At 44.3% G+C, this 17,673-nt stretch overlaps 1 protein-coding gene across 6 annotated transcripts in view; it reads left to right on the top strand.

Annotated features, from left to right (window-relative positions):
- The window catches only part of CALD1 (caldesmon 1), a 190,384-nt gene that overhangs the window by 91,198 nt on the left and 81,513 nt on the right, over positions 1 to 17,673 (top strand). For 4 of the 6 annotated variants that reach the window (XM_081879744.1, XM_081879741.1, XM_081879747.1 and 1 more), the window contains exon 3: positions 8,703 to 8,816. In XM_081879744.1, coding sequence (XP_081735870.1) covers positions 8,746 to 8,816 — 71 coding nt within the window. In that variant the 5' untranslated portion in view covers positions 8,703 to 8,745. Of the gene's footprint in view, positions 1 to 7,525; positions 7,812 to 8,702; positions 8,817 to 17,673 lie in introns of those variants that run through there. The other 2 variants (XM_081879743.1, XM_081879742.1) reach the window with 2 other exon arrangements.

Raw genomic sequence — 17,673 nt, 5'->3', positions numbered from 1 at the left:
TCCTGCTCTTTGCCGGCTCCTTGTATGATTTAGGACCCTGCACAATGCCGTTTCTAAATCACAGGGGGAGCCTCTGCGTATAGAGCAGGATCCGTGCTTCAGACCTCGTCCTCAAGCATGCAAGTGGTGGAGATGGTCAGCTACACACTCCCCCTGAAGGCCCAAATAAGGCTCATGCTGCTGTCTTTTCCATTCCACATGAAGGCATTATTAATTCATTTTATACAAAAGCATAAGTCCCCCCCCCCCAAAAAAAAATTAAATATCTGATGAGATCTTAGTACAGTGGTACCTCGGGTTAAGTACTTAATTCGTTCCGGAGGTCCGTTCTTAACCTGAAACTGTTCCTAACCTGAAGCACCACTTTAGCTAATGGGGCCTCCTGCTGCCACCACGACGATTTCTGTTCTTATCCTGCACGATTTCTGCTCTTATCCAGAAGCAAAGTTCTTAACCTGAAGCACTATTTCTGGGTTAGTGGAGTCTGTAACCTGAAGCGTATGTAACCTGAGGTACCACTGTATTGATTTCAGTATCCTGATTTTGATCATGTTCCCCACCCTAGCCATTTTAACTTTTAAAAATGTATTTTTAAAACTGTAAACTGCCCTAATGTTTTCTGTAGAAGGGTAACATATATGTTTAACAACAACTCTAATTTGTGTAGCCAACTCTGATTTGTGTGGGCCAAAGGGGGTGGACTATATGTCCCTCTAAGAGAGAGAGAGAGAGAGAGAGAGAGAGAGAGAGAGAGAGAGAACGAGAACTAACTAACTGAGCCCTCACTGAACTCAGTGTCACTTACATGCAACAAGATTGTACTGGTGAACTCTATAAATGCTAAGTATTATATAGGAATTCTGTCCCTGTTTGTATCTGGCCACCCGAACTCTGAACAATCCCCGAACCCATCCTCAACGATATTGTAGGCTGCTGACTGCATCACATGGAATTAGTATATTCCAGAATCCCCCCTCCCTGGGTGAAAGGTTAGCTCAGAGGATCATTGTTTGTCTTGTAAAATATACTGCTGAAAGCATGCAGCTAGCTGAATTAATTAGTGTTCCTGCTGGAATTTTACCTTTCGCATTTCCTGGCTTCTCGCGACTGTCCTTGCGCGTGACCTTAATGTTTTGTTTAGCGCAGAGTTCTGCAAGATGCGAGGAAAAAGAGAGGGAAAGGAGGAGGGAGGGTGTCGGCCGAGTGATAAAAGCATTCATAAAACAAGCTCATTCACAGGTGATTAAGGCTTTTATATAGCATTTTAATTAAAAACCCAGAAGCGGGTTTAGTGCTGCTGTGGGAGAGGGCCATTAAAACAAGCTGTCAAGTGCAGTATGCATAGGGTATGTTCAGACATGACACCTATCCATGGATTTTTGTTACATGAATGTGCACTGAGGGGCCTGTGGCTCTTTCTTTTCCCCTGCATGGCAAGATACCTTCTTTCCAGTCCTTACTTGTTGCAAACCATAGTTTACAGTTTTGTCCAAATGGGCAGAAGACGGTCAGTGCTTGCTTATAAACCAGGAGGGAATATTGTTGAACATGGGGAGTGAAATATACTCAGAGTCAAGAGTGGATTGCATGCTCTTTATTCAGCTCATAGTGGTGATGAGGAATGGAAGTTCCTCCAGAATGTCTATTTATATCCATTATTTACACAATTGGCCCCATGTGATTGGCTAATTCTGGGATTCACCTGTAGGCGAATCAGGTTGCGGATTCACTTCCACCTGGAGCTGGATTGGGTGGTTCCTGTGGACCAATCAGACTGCTGCATTCTGGATCCTATTGTTCTAGGACCAATCAGACTGCTGCATTCTGAATCCTATTGTTCTGGGGCCAATCAGACTGCTGCATTCTGAATCCTATTGTTCTAGGGCCAATCAGACTGCTGCATTTTGGATCCTATTGTTCTGGGGCCAATCAGACTGCTGCATTCTGAATCCTATTGTTCTGGGGCCAATCAGACTGCTGCATTCTGAATCCTATTGTTCTAGGGCCAATCAGACTGCTGCATTTTGGATCCTATTGTTCTAGGACCAATCAGACTGCTGCATTCTGAATCCTATTGTTCTAGGGCCAATCAGACTGCTGCATTCTGAATCCTATTGTTCTAGGGCCAATCAGACTGCTGCATTCTGAATCCTATTGTTCTAGGGCCAATCAGACTGCTGCATTTTGGATCCTATTCAACTCAGTACATAACAAGGAGGAAAGTGAGAGGTGTATGGACGAGCCCAAGGTTCCTCAGTGCTTGCTCACAACGGCTTGGTGTTGCATCCAAAGATCTCCACAGATATGCACCAATTTATGTCTGTTTCAGAGTGAGAAGCCCATTCAGGAAATCACTTGAAAGCTGATTTACAATTTCAATTAATAAAGCCGGACTGAATTTTCTGAAAACAGTCAGGAAAGAGTGGAGGAGGGGGCAGATGCCAGACAGGCCTCCTACACCTTTAATAGCTGGATAGAAGAAGGATTTTAGCAGGTGTAGCTTGTCACCTATTCTACACAATTACTAAAGGTGCAGGGGCCCTTCTTGAGCATCTGGCTGCTGTGCAGTATTCCAGATTTGCTGCATGGATCTGTTCTCAACAGAGCAGAAAAGGAATCTTAAAGGCCACCAGGGTTGAAAGTAGTTTCTCTCTTATCAGACGTGAAGGTTGGGGGTGAGTATGAGTTTGTAACTTACCAGCTTTGCCCAATGCACAGTGAGTTTGCTCCACAGCCCTGGTTTTCCAGAAAACAGGCCCTTGTAAAACTATATCGAGCTGAATGGCATTTAGGGTTGTTGTTGTTGTTTTGCCTGGGATTGCCATGCCTTGAAAGTCTTTAAAGGCACACACAGAAGAACGAAGGGATGGGCTGAATTCAAACAAAACTTCTATGTTCACATGAGCTAATGTGTTTATTTTAACTGGCGTCCCAAATGAGCTGTTCTGTTTGGGAAGAAGCAAGCTGCTGGATACATATCCTTTAAAAAAAAAAGTGGTGCACAAGTTCAGTATCTTCAATGAACATGGAAACATAGTCAAGTTTACAGTAAGGACTGCGTACATGGTTACATGAAAGGAACACAAAGGAAGAAGTCAGTCCAGAACAACCTTAAATGGAGGGGTTTCTTTTTTTCTTTTTTTGAGCAGGGAGATAGGATGATAGATGCTGCCATTTTGTCTTGATTCCGAATGTCCCTTTTGCAATGCAGTACATTTTGCATTGTGGGTTTTTGACTGACAAACCACCACGTCACACTCAATTTCATTCATGAAAGTGGGTTGTGGTACGACACAACAAGGATTGTCAATGGACCTGTTATCACTCCATTACCCTTTACCACTCATGCATGCTTCCGTTCCCCTATGATTCACTGTGAGGTATGCCAAAATACTCCCAAATATTTCATTACGCAAGCAAAGCATCCACAATATGGGTTTCTAGGGCTGCAAATGGTTTGGTGTTTTTTTTTTAATGGGAATGATTAGCACAAAAATGAGCACTAAATTTCTACTACATTCCGCTAGATTTCCAGAAGCACATTTTTGTGTGTGCTATTTTGCCTAATATAGTCATTTTTGCAAGCAATTTCCCCTGTTGGGATGCGTTTTTTGTGTTATTTTCAGTAATATATGCATTTTTGTTCCTGCTTTAGTCTAAAATACACAGTCTGTATGCATTTTCTGGTTGGAGGACTGCATCACAAAATGAGGAGGGCTATGAGTTTTGAAGGACTGCTGCATTTCAGCTTGTGTGTGGGTCTTGAAAGCGTGAACTGGGTAGGTTTTCATTAACGTTTAGACCAAGCTAATTTCTCCCCCTGGTTTACATGTAGCATGCCAAAGGGTTAAACAGGTGCCTCCGAGTGGTTTCAACCTCTTCTCAGTTTCTGCAGAACTTGTCCCTGTTTATAGCAGGTCTGAACAATGGCCAATGACCCTCCCTCCCTTGTAGTCTTCTGGAGAATTTTTCACTTCCAAATATTTCTGAACAGGTTTTGATAGAAAACAGATTTATTTGTTTTCCTTCCAGACGGACTAAGAATATCTAATTCTTTTAGATATTGCAGAAGAATGCTTGACATAGCTATAAATTCAGGGTGCCAGTTTAAACAACCGAAGCTCGAGTCCGGATTGCTGCTAGTTTGCTTGACTTTTCAGATGGTGGAGGGGGTGGGGGAGGGAGAATTGGAATGGCTCGCCTGTCTTCTTCCCCGGGGTCGCTTGCTTGTGGTTCAGCAAATGCCATAGCATACACGCAACTGAAGCAATGCATTTTATACCCTCAAAGGCCAGAATGTCCAGTGCGCTTGGAATTAGCCATTTCACATCCTAGACGAGGCTACGCATACAAACAGACCCAGTCACTCTCATGCCTCCACTAATAGCAGCTGCTAAAAGAGTTGGTGACCTTCAGCTGTGGCCACTTTAACCTCCATCATCATCCCTCAGTTTTTTCTAAGCTGTTTTTGGGCACTGTGAATTGTTTACAATATGTGTCCACTTCCTCCAGATCCTTTCTGCAGCCTCCTTAAGCTTTGTAGTATTGCAGACCACAACTCTAGCTTGTATCATCTTAACGAAATGTTGTGTGCTCTTAAATTACAACTTTTAGGGGGTGAGCAGCATGCCTTCCCTGTGCCCCAATTTCATTATTCTAATAAGCATTTAAGGCTACTGTAGAGGCTACGATTCTTTTTTAAAAAAAGATCTTGTGATTCCCCCCTCCCCATTTTGTACTTTTCATATTAAAATTTTGCTACTTAAAAAGAAGCCTAGTAAGAGTGGTGTGATGTTATTCCACTTCACCCTGCTGTACCCTCCACTCAGAATCATCAGTTTGGCTTTCGGAGGGCAAGGGGAAGGCTGACTGAGATGTCTGCCATATATTATGCTGGAAATTACCAAGTCTATGGCGGGTGGGGAGCTTAGGACATGAATCAGCCACCGCCACAAGTCCCCTGCAACGTCTAGTTAGGGCCTGCATTCAGGATGGGGGAGACATTTGATGCAGATCATGTACAGTGGTGCCCCACAAGACGAACACCTCGCAAGACGGAAAACCCGCTAGACGAAAGGGTTTTCTGTTTTGGAGGTGCTTCGCTAAACAAATTTCTCTATGGGGTTGCTTCGCAAGACGAAAAAATCTTGCAAGTTCCTGCGGGTTTTTTTCGCTCCCCCCCCCTTTCCTAAGCCGCTAAGCCGCTTATCAGCTGTTCCGCTGATAAGCCGCTTAACAGCTGATCGCTAAAAGCCGCTAGACCGCTAATAGCGCTAATCCGCTAAGCTGTCAATGGGCTTGCTTCGCAAGAGGAAAAAACCGCTAGACGAAGAGAATCGCGGAACATATTCTTTTCGTCTTGTGAGGCACCACTGTATAAACGTAAACTGCCTAGTCAGCACTTTGTAGTAAAGATACAGAGGCCAAAATGCAGCCATACTCTGAGATTTGCACACTTTTTTTGGAGAATAAACCAATTGCTATACATTTTGGAAAGTTGCTTGTTCGCTGTGCATTTGGATGCCTCTTAAATGATCATGAAGAAATGTTAGTTTCCAAGATCAAGGCGAGGGCTTTTGTCTATGTTTGGATACAACTGGGCCCCATTTTGAATCAAGATGGTGGACCGAGCCTTTCAAAACCACACTGATTTTAATCACTGATTTCATAACTGCGCCAATGTTTTGGTTTCTTAGAATGCCCAAGCAATGCTAGGCCTGAGGCTGCTTGTATAGACCCTTAATGAATACTATGGGGGTGGTGGACTGTGATCCTTGAATGACCATTGAAGTGCTGCAAGCATATATCTGTTTTCATGTGTACAGCACGGCAGTGCATAGGTGCTTGGATGTTGATAGGTTGGCACAGCTCCACATCACTGATATGTTGGCCATAGAACGCTGCTTTGAAGGAAAGGGACCTAGGAAGGCATCTAGTCTACCCACCCTGCTCCTAGCAGCTTTTGCAGCGTAGAGCGCAGCTACAACATCCTGACAGATGGACCCTTAGCCTCTGCTTAAATAACCCCAGTCAATCAGAATTGATCATTTTCCTCCCATGCCTGCATTCAGTGTCTCTGCATCAGAGTGCCAGAAACTGAGTTTTCCTTCTGCGTTTGTCATCATTTGGCCATTAGGAAATTTCAGCATTTGTCTCCCATTGTTTGCTACTCCTTGCTTTGGCTAAAACAAGCTGAAAACAGTTGCTGCTGTTTCCAGATCTAAAGGTAAAGGTAAAGGGACCCCTGACCATTAGGTCCAGTCGTGGCCGACTCTGGGGTTGCGGCACTCATCTCGCTTTACTGGCTGAGGGAGCTGGCTTACAGCTTCCGGGTCATGTGGCCAGCATGACTAAGCCGCTTCTGGTAAACCAGAGCAGCACACGGAAATGCCGTTTACCTTCCCGCCGGAGCAGTACCTATTTACCTACTTGCACTTTGACATGCTTTTGAACTGCTAGGTTGGCAGGAGCTGGGGCCGAGCAATGGGAGCTCACCCCGTCACGGGGATTCTAACCGCCGACCTTCTGATCAACAAGCCCTAGGCTTTGTGGTTTAACCCACAGCGCCACCCACGTCCCATTTCCCGATCTAGCTGAGCGCAATAGGTTTGCCAAATGCTGTGATACTGTGTGATTATTTGTTCTGGGTGAGAGCTTTGGGGGGTGGAGCTCTCTGCCAGAGGGCAAAGCCTAGAGCCGTGTTTGCCAACCTGGTGCTCTCTGGGTATTTTGGACTGCAACTGCAGCCAGAGAGTTACAGTTCCTAGAACACCCTTGCGAAGAAGAGTGAGTAGTTGTTAAACCACTCAGGGAATTGTAGCTCCAGGAGCGGAATAGGAACCTCATAATTACTCTCAGCACCCTTAAGAAACTAGAGCTCCAATCATTCTTTGGGGAAAGCTGTGACTGTTTAAAGGGGTATCATGGTGCTTTAAATGCCACCACTTTAGCTAATGGGGCCTCCTGCTGCCATTGCGCTGCCACTGCACGATTTCTGTTCTCATCCTGAAGCAAAGTTCTTAACCCGAGGTAATATTTATGGGTTAGTGGAGTCTGTAACCTGAAGCATATGTAACCCGAGGTACCACTGCAATAGGAAAATATTTGATGGTTGTCCAGCTCCCCTCCCCCACCTTCGTGAGATGTGCCCTTCAACTCGATAAGCATGGCAACAGTCTTCCTGTTCAAATATTAAGGAAGGCCTCTGCATAGGTCTCCCCTCCTCCTCTGTCTCACTTCCACCAAGTAATCATATGTGAGCAAGCCCTATATATACATATAATCAGCAGGCAAGCTTTAACTAATTCCAGTTTTCTTTTTGTCTCCTTAAAATTGCACTGTGCATCAACCCCGTGTCCTCCCTCCCCTTCTCTTTCCTCTTTCCTTCATTGCAAATGCCTGAACTTGGAGTAAAGGGTTGGAAATTTTGCACGAGGGAGGGGGGAGGGCTCTTTTTCCCTCTCTCCCTTTTAAATAAAAAAAAAAGCACCCTGAGTGCAGAGTCTAGGCTAGAATTCCAGAGGAAGTTGAGGGCCTCCTGTTCTGCACAGGAAGCAATCTTGGAGCAGGCCTTAAATGCCAGATTCCAGGCAGAGTTTAACTAACCACTGACAGCTCTGTAAACAAAGCAGGGACAAAAAAAGAGAGCAGCTTTCCCTTTTCTGGTAGTCATTTTTAAGTTTGGGGCCTGCAGGAGAATTCTCCTATATTTGTCTCGATAGGATATAAACCAAAGGCTGTGAGAGGGCTTTGCATATGAAGGAACTATAGAAGAGAGCAAATATTTCATGGAGTAAACCCTCAGGAGGAAGGTAGGTGCCTGTTTAAATTGCAGGGATCAAGTTCTGTCTCTTTCTCCCCTCCCCGCCCTTCTTCCCCAAAACCCAGCAAAAATGTGCCAACCTCCAGCTTTGCTTTCTGAAGAAGGATTTGTAGCAAAATTGCCTTTGACTGGATGATGTTTTAAAACACTAGGTTCTCTCTCTCCAGCCCCTCCTCTCCACACCTAATGCCACCTTTAATCTTCCCAAAATTCCTCCTTTTAGTAGTGTGACTAGCAAGGGAAAACATCTTTCAAGTTCAGGATAGAATTTTTCTGAGAAAAGTTGCTTGATTTCTTTAGTTACAGTTTTCCCCTCCTCTCTCTCTCTCTCTCTCTCTCTCTCTCTCTCTCCCCCCCAAGTCTGCAACTGTATAATTTTGATGTTACAAATTAACTAATATTTCATTCACAGTTCCAGTAACCAAACTGATGTTAAAATGTATACATTGCTCATGTTTCTTATACCTAGACTGTGGTTAAATAATATATAGTTGTTTTGTCAACTGTTGTGCAATCTTAAGGAATAATAAAATTTTTTATATATTTTTTGTTTCTTTTTTAAAAAAAGACTGTTCCCCCGGCACAAAAAAGCCTTCGCCTAACAAATAGAAAATGTCCTTGTTTACTTTTAAAAATCTTAATTTCTAGTTAGGGAGCTGAATTCCAAAATGTATTGCATCAAAATTTTTAACATTTTATCTCCGTGACTCTTTGGGGATCCAGTTTACTATCAAGGGGAATGTGATAGAGAACTGAATTTGGAGCTGAATTTAAAAGGCGAACAAAAATTTAATGTAACCCAGTTAATTAAAGGCACCCTTTCATTTCCATGTGTTGTTCTAAGCAACTTTTGCCTCTCTCTTTCTCTTTCTCCCTGAAGTTCAGTCTGATTTGGGGGGTTTATCCAAGTCTGAGTGCACGCCATGGACGACTTTGAACGTCGCAGAGAGCTCAGGAGGCAAAAACGAGAGGAGATGCGCCTGGAAGCAGAGAGGTGAGTAATTAAATTTTATTTGGAAATGCTGTCTGCAGTTTTATTTTTTACTTTTTTTAAAAAGCCTTGTCTCTGAGACTTCCTCCCGTTAAAATGAACCGAAGAGACATGGTTCAACAGACCGTGCTGCCTGAAAGTTTAAGAAAAGCAACTTTCTTTCTTTCTTTCTTTTTTTGCACAGTATGAACGCAGCAGTTCCTCAACCACTAGGCCCTTCTGTGAATTCCATTTGCCACCTTTTGTGCCTTGGGAGGGAATTACCTGAAGGAGCGGGGAGGCAGAAAACAGTTTATAGGCCTTATTAGAAGGGAGCAGAAGAAGCTGGTAATAGCCATGTTTAAAGTGTCTAATTACTGTCAAGTCGACGCAGTCCTGTTTGAGAGCCTATGATGAAATTACAGGGTGTTTGAGTAGAAGCTGGTAGAGAACATTTTTAATGTGTCCTTAACAGTATAGTATGCAACAGTAAATACCGTTGCTTATTAATAGTGGATAGAGTGTTTAATTCTAACACATCCTTTCGTACTATATCCTCTGGAACAATTTCTTGCTTGTTCCCTTTGTATGGTACTGGTGGAGAACAAAGCTATTTAAGCCCAGGGTAGGGAACTGATAGCCTGTGGGCCAAATCCACCACCTCCTGGCCCTTAGATAAGCACCTAATCCCAAGGATGCCTGCTTGGCAAATGCTGCAATGCTCAACCACTGTTCCCTGAGCTCAGACCCAGGTAAAGGCCTCTTTAACCACTTATACGCCTAGTATGAACTGCAACAGAATTTATTCTGGGTGCTTCCATTACATCCTAGTGGTGTGTGAGCCAAATGAGAGCTGAGGTGTATTTGGCAAGAAGTCTAAACACACACACACATCAGCACTCCCCAACCGACTGCTGTTATTAGTTCTGTGAAAGAGGGCTTAGTGAAGTTATTTGCATACCTTCAATTTTTTTATTGTGAGAGAAGGCAGCCATTTTGGTTGCCGTTTTCTGTCCCCCGTCCCCCCCGAAGAAGTGCTTTTTTCAGGGCTGCAATCTCGTGCGGCACCCCAAAATGGGTGTTTCTGGCCACGAAGCCCTGATAAGTGCTTTTTTTTGGGGGGGGGGGGAACCATGGCGCGAAATCATGCAAGATCACAGCAACCAAAATGGCTGCCGTGCTCTAGTGATAAAAACCAGGAAGTTGGTGTCCCAGATATTGGCTTCAAACTGTTGGAGGATATGCATTTTCACGTGTTTTAGTTGGCATGGGAATAAGCCAAGTGGGTGGAGCAAAAGCAGTTTGCCTTTCATCTTCATTCAGTTCAGAATATGAGACTTGTCGAAGAAGATTTGGTGTCCAGGGATTTTCAATGTAAGGAGCTGTTTTGAAAAGCTGCCCATTCCACTGTTCATATATATGAGATTGCTGACTCCTCATTTAGGCCAGCTTGTGTGTGAATGCAAATGGAGGGTGCACAGAAACTCTCAGCTACTTTGGGGAAGGTTCTTGGGCCAGATGATCTCTGTGGGTTGGGTTTCCCACTCTGAGCAGGCACACTGCTGTTGCCATTGCCTCTCCCTCTGGACCCAGTTGGCACCACCTCCCAGAGAGAGAGGACAAAGCCTTTGGAGACTACTGTTGCTTCTCCTTGCTCTCCTCAGTTCTTCTGAGATGGCATGTGAACTGGAAGCCACACCAAGCAAGGAGGTTGGGAGGCTCCAAGGAGTGGGGCCCTGGCTATAGGGTGGGACTCAGCTAGTGCCCAACCATGTCTACCTTGACATTGACCTTGCTTCCAGTATTGAGCTGGTTCTCCCTAACCCCAGTTATTGAAGGTGGCTTGATGGGACACTGTTGCCCCCTACGACATGTGTGCATTCACCCCCCTACAGGTCTGTGGGCAGAGTTTTGTGAGTTTCTATACTGCTTTAAAATCAGCAGAATTTTCACTATTAGGAAAACATTTGAGAGAAATGCCCCTGGGGTGATGTTATGTCAGGGCATAGCATTGTTTGAAGTGAGGCATTATGGGAGAACATGGCAGCCCTTTAGGCCGCTGAGAGAAAAAATTACTCCTGCTGTTTACACTGAATTTTTAACAATGAAAGCAAGAGGGTGGGGACCTGCTACTTGTTCCCAGTAAGCCCCTTGCCTCTGGCAATGTGGAAAAAAATTTGCCCACCCTACCTAGAAATTGGCTAGGTGGGAGATCCATCCCATTTTCACAGCCGCCAGTTGGGCTGGGGAAGTGGAGCAGCACTCTGGGTTCAGCTTCTTTCTGGTACAGCTGGGCTAGAACATCTTTCCTAATGTTACTGTTACATTTTCACCCCATCTCCATGGTAATATGGGATATAACACAACTGCATGGCATGACCCCATGGTGTCTCTGCTCTTGTCTCACCTCACTGACTGACTGTGGAGAGGAGATACACCATTGCCACACCAGATGTTGTGCTCTGCTCTACACCAGGGAGTGGAGGAAACCGTGACGCTCCAAATGTGGCTGAACTCCAGCTCCCATAAGTCCAAGCCAGCATGGCCAGTGGTCAGGGATGATGAGAGTAGTAGTCCAATGACATTTGGAAGGCCACTGCGTCCTTACGCTGTTCTGGAGGTAACCACATTGCAGTGGTGGTAGCCCTATTTGTCCTGCAACGCCTAGTTATACAATATTCTTTAGATGGGAGCTTTAGAAATAAAGTAAAGTAACAATTTAGGTTAGAGGTTTAAAAAGTGCATTCTGTTTGCATTTCTGCAAAACGTCTGAAAGAAGTTTGCTGAGCCTTCCAAGGAATATATCTGTGGAGAAGTCAAGCATGAAGTCTGTGACCTGAAATGGCGTATAGATGGGGAAATGTATATGTTAAATCCATCAACTGGTTGAAGATTGATTAGCTGTGCTATTGTAACTAATTAAACAAAAGGCCTGAAACCCACAGTATTTCCAGGTTTTAAAACACTCTAGGGATTCATTGAACACTTGCACCATTCAGATCTGGCTTGAATTATACTGGTATCAGTATTTCCCTCTCCCCTCCCTCATATATCCAGCTGAAGTTTCCTGATTTGGCACGGACTGGGGGCAAGCTCATGGGCGTTTTGAATTCTTCTCTAAACATGTGGCCAACATCCAAGATGGCTGTCTGGGTAACGGTCTGTGGATGTGGGCATCTCGCTAGGGTGGCTGTTTAAAACAGCAAGGAACAATCTCTTTCTCTATATGGAGGCTCTATGGGTTGGAGGATTTCATCCTAGGTGCATTGTCTAGGAGAACTCCTAGATTCATCTTTGTCGCTGAAGGCCCAAGTGGCCTTGGTCATGGAGTCTTTGGACCAGCTTCAGCCATTCCCAGACAGGGATAGCTTGACCTCAGTCATCCACGACTAAGCTATCGACTGGGTGACTACAATCCTTAAACAAGACATGGAGGCTGCAACTTGCTGCATAATGTGGTGGCAAATATGCTGGGTAGAACATCTTATAGGAGCCACATAACACTAGTCCTCAATTAAGCCCACCGGCTGCCATTGTTCTCTGGCCTGGTTTCAAGGCACTAGATATGACTTACAATGCTCTGAGTGGTTTGAGATTTGGCTACTTGGAGGAATGTCTTTCCCCCATATTGCTGTGCCTGACCTTTAAGACCCACCTTGGGGAGCAGGGCACTCCTTGACATCACCCTTTTGGGAGCTATACATTATGTGGGGTGTGAGACAGGTCTTCTGCACTGCAGCAGCTTGATTACGTAATGCCAATGGAGGTTACTTTTTGGTGCTAAAATAAAACCTCTTTCTATAAGCATTTGGGATGGGCTCTTGGGACTGTTTGGTTATGACTTGCCTGCTGGTTTCTTCCTATTGATTAGGAGTGGGTGATTTTGTCAGGGTTTTTTCTTTTTTCTTTGCTTAATTTCAACTTCTCATTTTTTGAGCCTTCAGTTTAGTTCTCCACATTAGCTTGCATTTAAAAGGAGATCCTCATGAATATTCTCCAGCATTTTAGAGCAAATTTCTCCTGACGGACACATTTTGGCAAAGCGGTCTTCCCTAATAAAACACATTTGTGTATGCTACTTTCAATAAAATGTCATATTTTTGCACTCTAATATATGCATTTTTGTAAACATTACTCGGCTGGAGGACTGTAATGGCAGAAGTGAGACTTTCAAAGGATGGCTGTGTTTCAGTTCTTTGTATTCTTTCAGAAAGTGTGTATTAGGTACTGTAGAATCATCTTTCAATAGAAACTGAACCAAATTCCTCCCCCATCCCTACTATTGATAGATCATGTTTTTCTGCTCTTACCTTTTAGTATGTGTGTTATAACTGTTAGTAAGTTGTGCTCCAGCCTGAAATAGTCATTGAAATAAATATAAATGAATAAAACTGGCCTTCCCAACTGAAGTTATGGGTATGAAGCATAGCTTGAACTTGGGCTTACTGGATCCTCTATGGTTAACCACCATTTTGTGGTGGGATGGATTGAGGAAATATTGTGCTGTGCTGGACTTTCAGAAATATTAATGCTGGTGCGAGGACTGTGTTGTTGCTTAAAGGTAAAGGGACCCCTGACCATTAGGTCCAGTCGTGACCGACACTGGGGTTGCGGCACTCATCTCGCTTTATTGGCTGAGGGAGCTGGCGTACAGCTTCTGGGTCATGTGGCCAGCATGACTAAGCCACTTCTGGCGAACCAGAGCAGCGCACGGAAACGCCGTTTACCTTCCCATCAGAGCGGTACCTATTTATCTACTTGCACTTTGACATGCTTTCGAACTGCTAAGTTGGCAGGAGCAGGGACCGAGCAACGGGAGCTCACTCCATCGCGGGGATTCAAACTGCTGACCTTGGCAAGCCCTAGGCCCTGTGGTTTAACCCACAGCACCACCTGCGTCCCGTGTTGTTGCTTAGTGCTTTTTAAAAAGAAGTGTCTTGTGTTTTTGTCTTTTGAACAAAACCAAATCCCAGAAACTAGAAGAGTAAAATGGGCTTTTCTTTAGCACGTTCTCCTGCTCTCCCAACTTTCCTGAGCAACGAGGTGCTTCAGAGCTAGGGCTGCCATGCACCCGGGTTTCCCCGGACATATCCGGGATTGGGCCCTCAGAAATTGCATCTGGGGGAAATTTCTGGTAAGTGGTAAAATATCCGGGAAAACCCAGACTTATGGTAACCCAGTGCAGCCTTCCCAACAGTTCCAGTCACAGATGCAGCAGCAAAAGGGAGGCAGAAAAGGAAGCAAATGGCAGATGGGCCTTCCTTGCTGGCTGCCTCACTGGCCCAGGAGCAGGCAGCCTGAGAGGCCCGTTGATCCTCCTTGTGGGGCCACTGAGAGCACCCCGGCTGCCCTTCCTGTGTCCGGTGCGCTGCACAGTGCGCTTTGCCGGAGAGGACGTGACGCCTGTTGTGCGCCAGACTTGGCCACGCACCTGGCGGGAAGCACAGCAAGGCAACTCGGGGAGAAGCACAGAGGCCTGTGATTGGCTGGAAATGGTGCCCCCTGCCTCCCCAAACCGCTGGAGGCTCTGGAAACCTGTGGTCACCCGGCGCCCTGCATGTGCCAGCAGCGTGTTGGGCAGCTCTGGAGCAAAGAAGGCACTGCAGCCTTGACACCTCGGATTGCCTCCGCACAGGATGCAAGTCAAAAGTCAGATTTTCACCTTTTGAAATATGGCAACCCTATGGAGAGCCAGAGATTTGGGTTTCCATTGCCTAAGAGAACCTGGGAGACTTGGTTATTTTTGCTTTATACATACAGTTAGAGCATAGGTGGGCATAGACAGCAGGTACTCATATCCATTGCACTTTTTAAATCTACACTGATAGGCATAGTTCTCCAGGGAACCAGATGAAGGTCTACCTGAAGACAATGGTCTTAGTATGAATTCCCATCTGTACGCAAAGCTTGGGGTCCATCACTGAGGCATGACCCTTCCTCCAGTATTGTCCATCTAGTCCAATATTGTCTACTCTGACTGAACAGCAGTTCATTGGGGTCTCATATAGAGTTCTTTACCCTTGTGTAAGTGAAGATGTCCAGGACTGAACCTAGGACCTTCTTCGTGCAAATTACGGCCTTTGCTATTGAGCTGTGTCCCTCCCTGAGGGGTCAAAACAAGTGAACGACTCAGAATGAAATGTCTTTGCAAGAGCCTCCTCGGGGCATATGTAAACCACACAACTTTACAGCTATGAGATTTATTTTCCATGTTACAGCTGGGGGCTCCCAATGCTGCTGTTATAGCTGAAAAAGGCATTTTCATTAAAGGACTTTGTTGTTTATGACCTTAATTTTCATCTGCTGATTTACAACAGCAGTGTAAAGAGACCTTTAAGTGAGTGTAAGTAGTGTAACTATTTAAGAAAATATTTACACTCTCTTAAAAAGCTACTTTTTGAAGCTATTTTCCTCCGGGCTAAAAGTCCAAGGACCCAGGGAGACTGGTGTTCTTGCACCTATGTGCTTGTGGGATGACTCTCCTTCATTATTCTGAAGATACTGAAGTTTCTTAAAACCTTATATTCATTCCCTTTTAAATTCTGAGGGTATCTCACACTTCATAGATGATAGACATATCTCATGTTTGTAAATTATTTTGTTTCCTACATAGAAACTTTGGTGTGCTGCGTTGTGAGTCTTATTTTCTATATTCACAGGGTATAGAAGAATACATCAAAACTGCTTTGGGCTAATAATGAAATACTGTCATTAATTTTCCTAAGGGAAGACTATGGTGTCATTAAAAAGAAAAAAGCAAATAACAACAAAACAATAGATACAATAGCTTTCTTCAGCAGTTCCCCTGTCTATATAATAACATAGATTGGAATTCATGTCAAAGAACTGTATGCAATTCAAAGGAATATAAGTAAATGTTTTGGTAGCAGATTTTGCTTAATGTGATCATATCAGAGTATTGTTCCAAAATTGCAGGCAAATGTACTAAAACCTGCAGCTTTTACATTGTAACCTGTTGTGGGGAGAACTATTGGTCACACAGTGTCCCATGGGGAAGAAGCGTTGATTATTAAAAACTGTAGATCTTTGTGGGGAATTGGGGTCTCCTTAAAACTCACAGCACTCAAAACAAACTGCAATTCCCAGCATACCTTGGAGGAAGCCTCAGCTGTTTTAAAGTAGTATACAGTGGTACCTCGGGTTACATACGCTTTCAGGTTACATACACTTCAGGTTACAGACTCCGCTAACCCAGAAATATTACCTTGGGTTAAGAACTTTGCTTCAGGATGAGAACAGAAATCGTGCTCCGGTGGCTCAGCAGCAGCAGGAGGCCCCATTAGCTAAGGTGGTATCTCAGGTTAAGAACAGTTTCAGGTTAAGAACGGACCTCCAGAACGAATTAAATATATAACCAGAGGTACCACTGTACTGCTTTAAATGTATACAGTGGTACCTCAGGTTACAGATGCTTCAGGTTACAGACTCTGCTAACCCAGAAATATTACCTCGGGTTAAGAACTTTGCTTCAGGATGAGAACAGAAATCGTGCAGCAGCAGCACAGCAGCAGCAGGAGGCCCCATTAGCTAAAGTGGTGCTTCAGGTTAAGAACAGTTTCAGGTTAAGAACGGATCTCCAGAACGAATTAAGTTCTTAACCCGAGGTACCACTGTAGTGCAGATGGGGCCTAAGTTGCTGCCCTTTAAAATGAAGGCTGGCATCTCTTATGGGAGCCGCTAGTCATGAGATAGGGAAGACAATCTTCCTTAAGTCTGTCTGCAAAAGACTTTGCTTTCATTTTTCAATGGCTACTGCTCTGTGGCAGCAAACGGAGACAAAAACAGAAAGCGCGCTTGGTAAGACTCCACTCTTGGTTTTTGTGCGTGAAATCTCAATGAGGTTATGTGCGTGCAACTATGGGTTGGGGTTTGGCATACAATCCCTTATTATGGCCAAACGCTGTGTAATTTGTGTGGCATTTCAAATCTTCGTGGGGATGGCTCTGTTTGCAAACATAGGGGCTGCAAATGCTGCAGATGCGGCGACATGGCTAATCCAAATGTTCCTAAAAGGAATCTCTGTATCTGTAAGCAAAGAGGCCCTTCCACAAACAAACCAAATTTTGTTATCTCAGCTGCTTCTTGAAGCCAAATATTCAGCAGCTGGAGATGTTGGGACCAAATCCAGCCCTATTGAGGGGTGAGTATCCCAAAAAAGACAATTACCGTACTTCTCCGTGTATAACACGCCCCCATGTATAAGACGCCTCCTATTTTGGGGGACTCAAATTTAAGAAAATGGGAGGAGATGGCACAAACTTGTTGAGCTTTTTCGGGGGAGGATTGCCCAGAGTTGTTGAGCTTTTTTTGAGGGGGGGGGAGGGAATGCCAACAACCGCTCACCTGCACGTGCAGCTAAATCCCCTCGCCGGCAGAAGCTGCCAATTACCCGCCCAATTGCTGTAGCGTCAGCTAATCAACACCACCCATTGACGCAGAAACTGATAAGACACACAATAGCCACTGACAGCCATGGCAGCACCCAATCAAACGTCCACCCTATGCACTATCCGTGTATAAGATGACCCCCACTTTTTAGCATGATTTTTAAAGAAAAAATCCTAGTCTTATACACAGAAAAGTCCAGTATCTTATTTCTTTATTACAAGTGTTTAAATTATGTGAGTTGGGCCCAATATAACTCTAAATAATGCAAAAACTATCAAAAGGTATGTGGTGTTTCTGGGAAAGTTTTGGTTTCATTTGGCGAACTTTGCATAGGAAAAAAATCAGTTTGCGTTGGAATGATCTGTTTTAGCACATTTATTTTACTTGTAGGTTTATGTTTGTTAAATTTACATATCACTTCTCAGTAAAAAAATATAAAGTAACTTATAAGCATGTAATTATTATTATTATT

Source organism: Podarcis erhardii, assembly GCF_964252035.2.
Source record: "Podarcis erhardii genome assembly, chromosome: 10".
Classification (NCBI taxonomy): domain Eukaryota; kingdom Metazoa; phylum Chordata; class Lepidosauria; order Squamata; family Lacertidae; genus Podarcis; species Podarcis erhardii.
The sequence above is the reverse complement of the archived record's forward strand: the minus strand, read 5'-3'. Positions and strand labels throughout refer to the sequence as shown.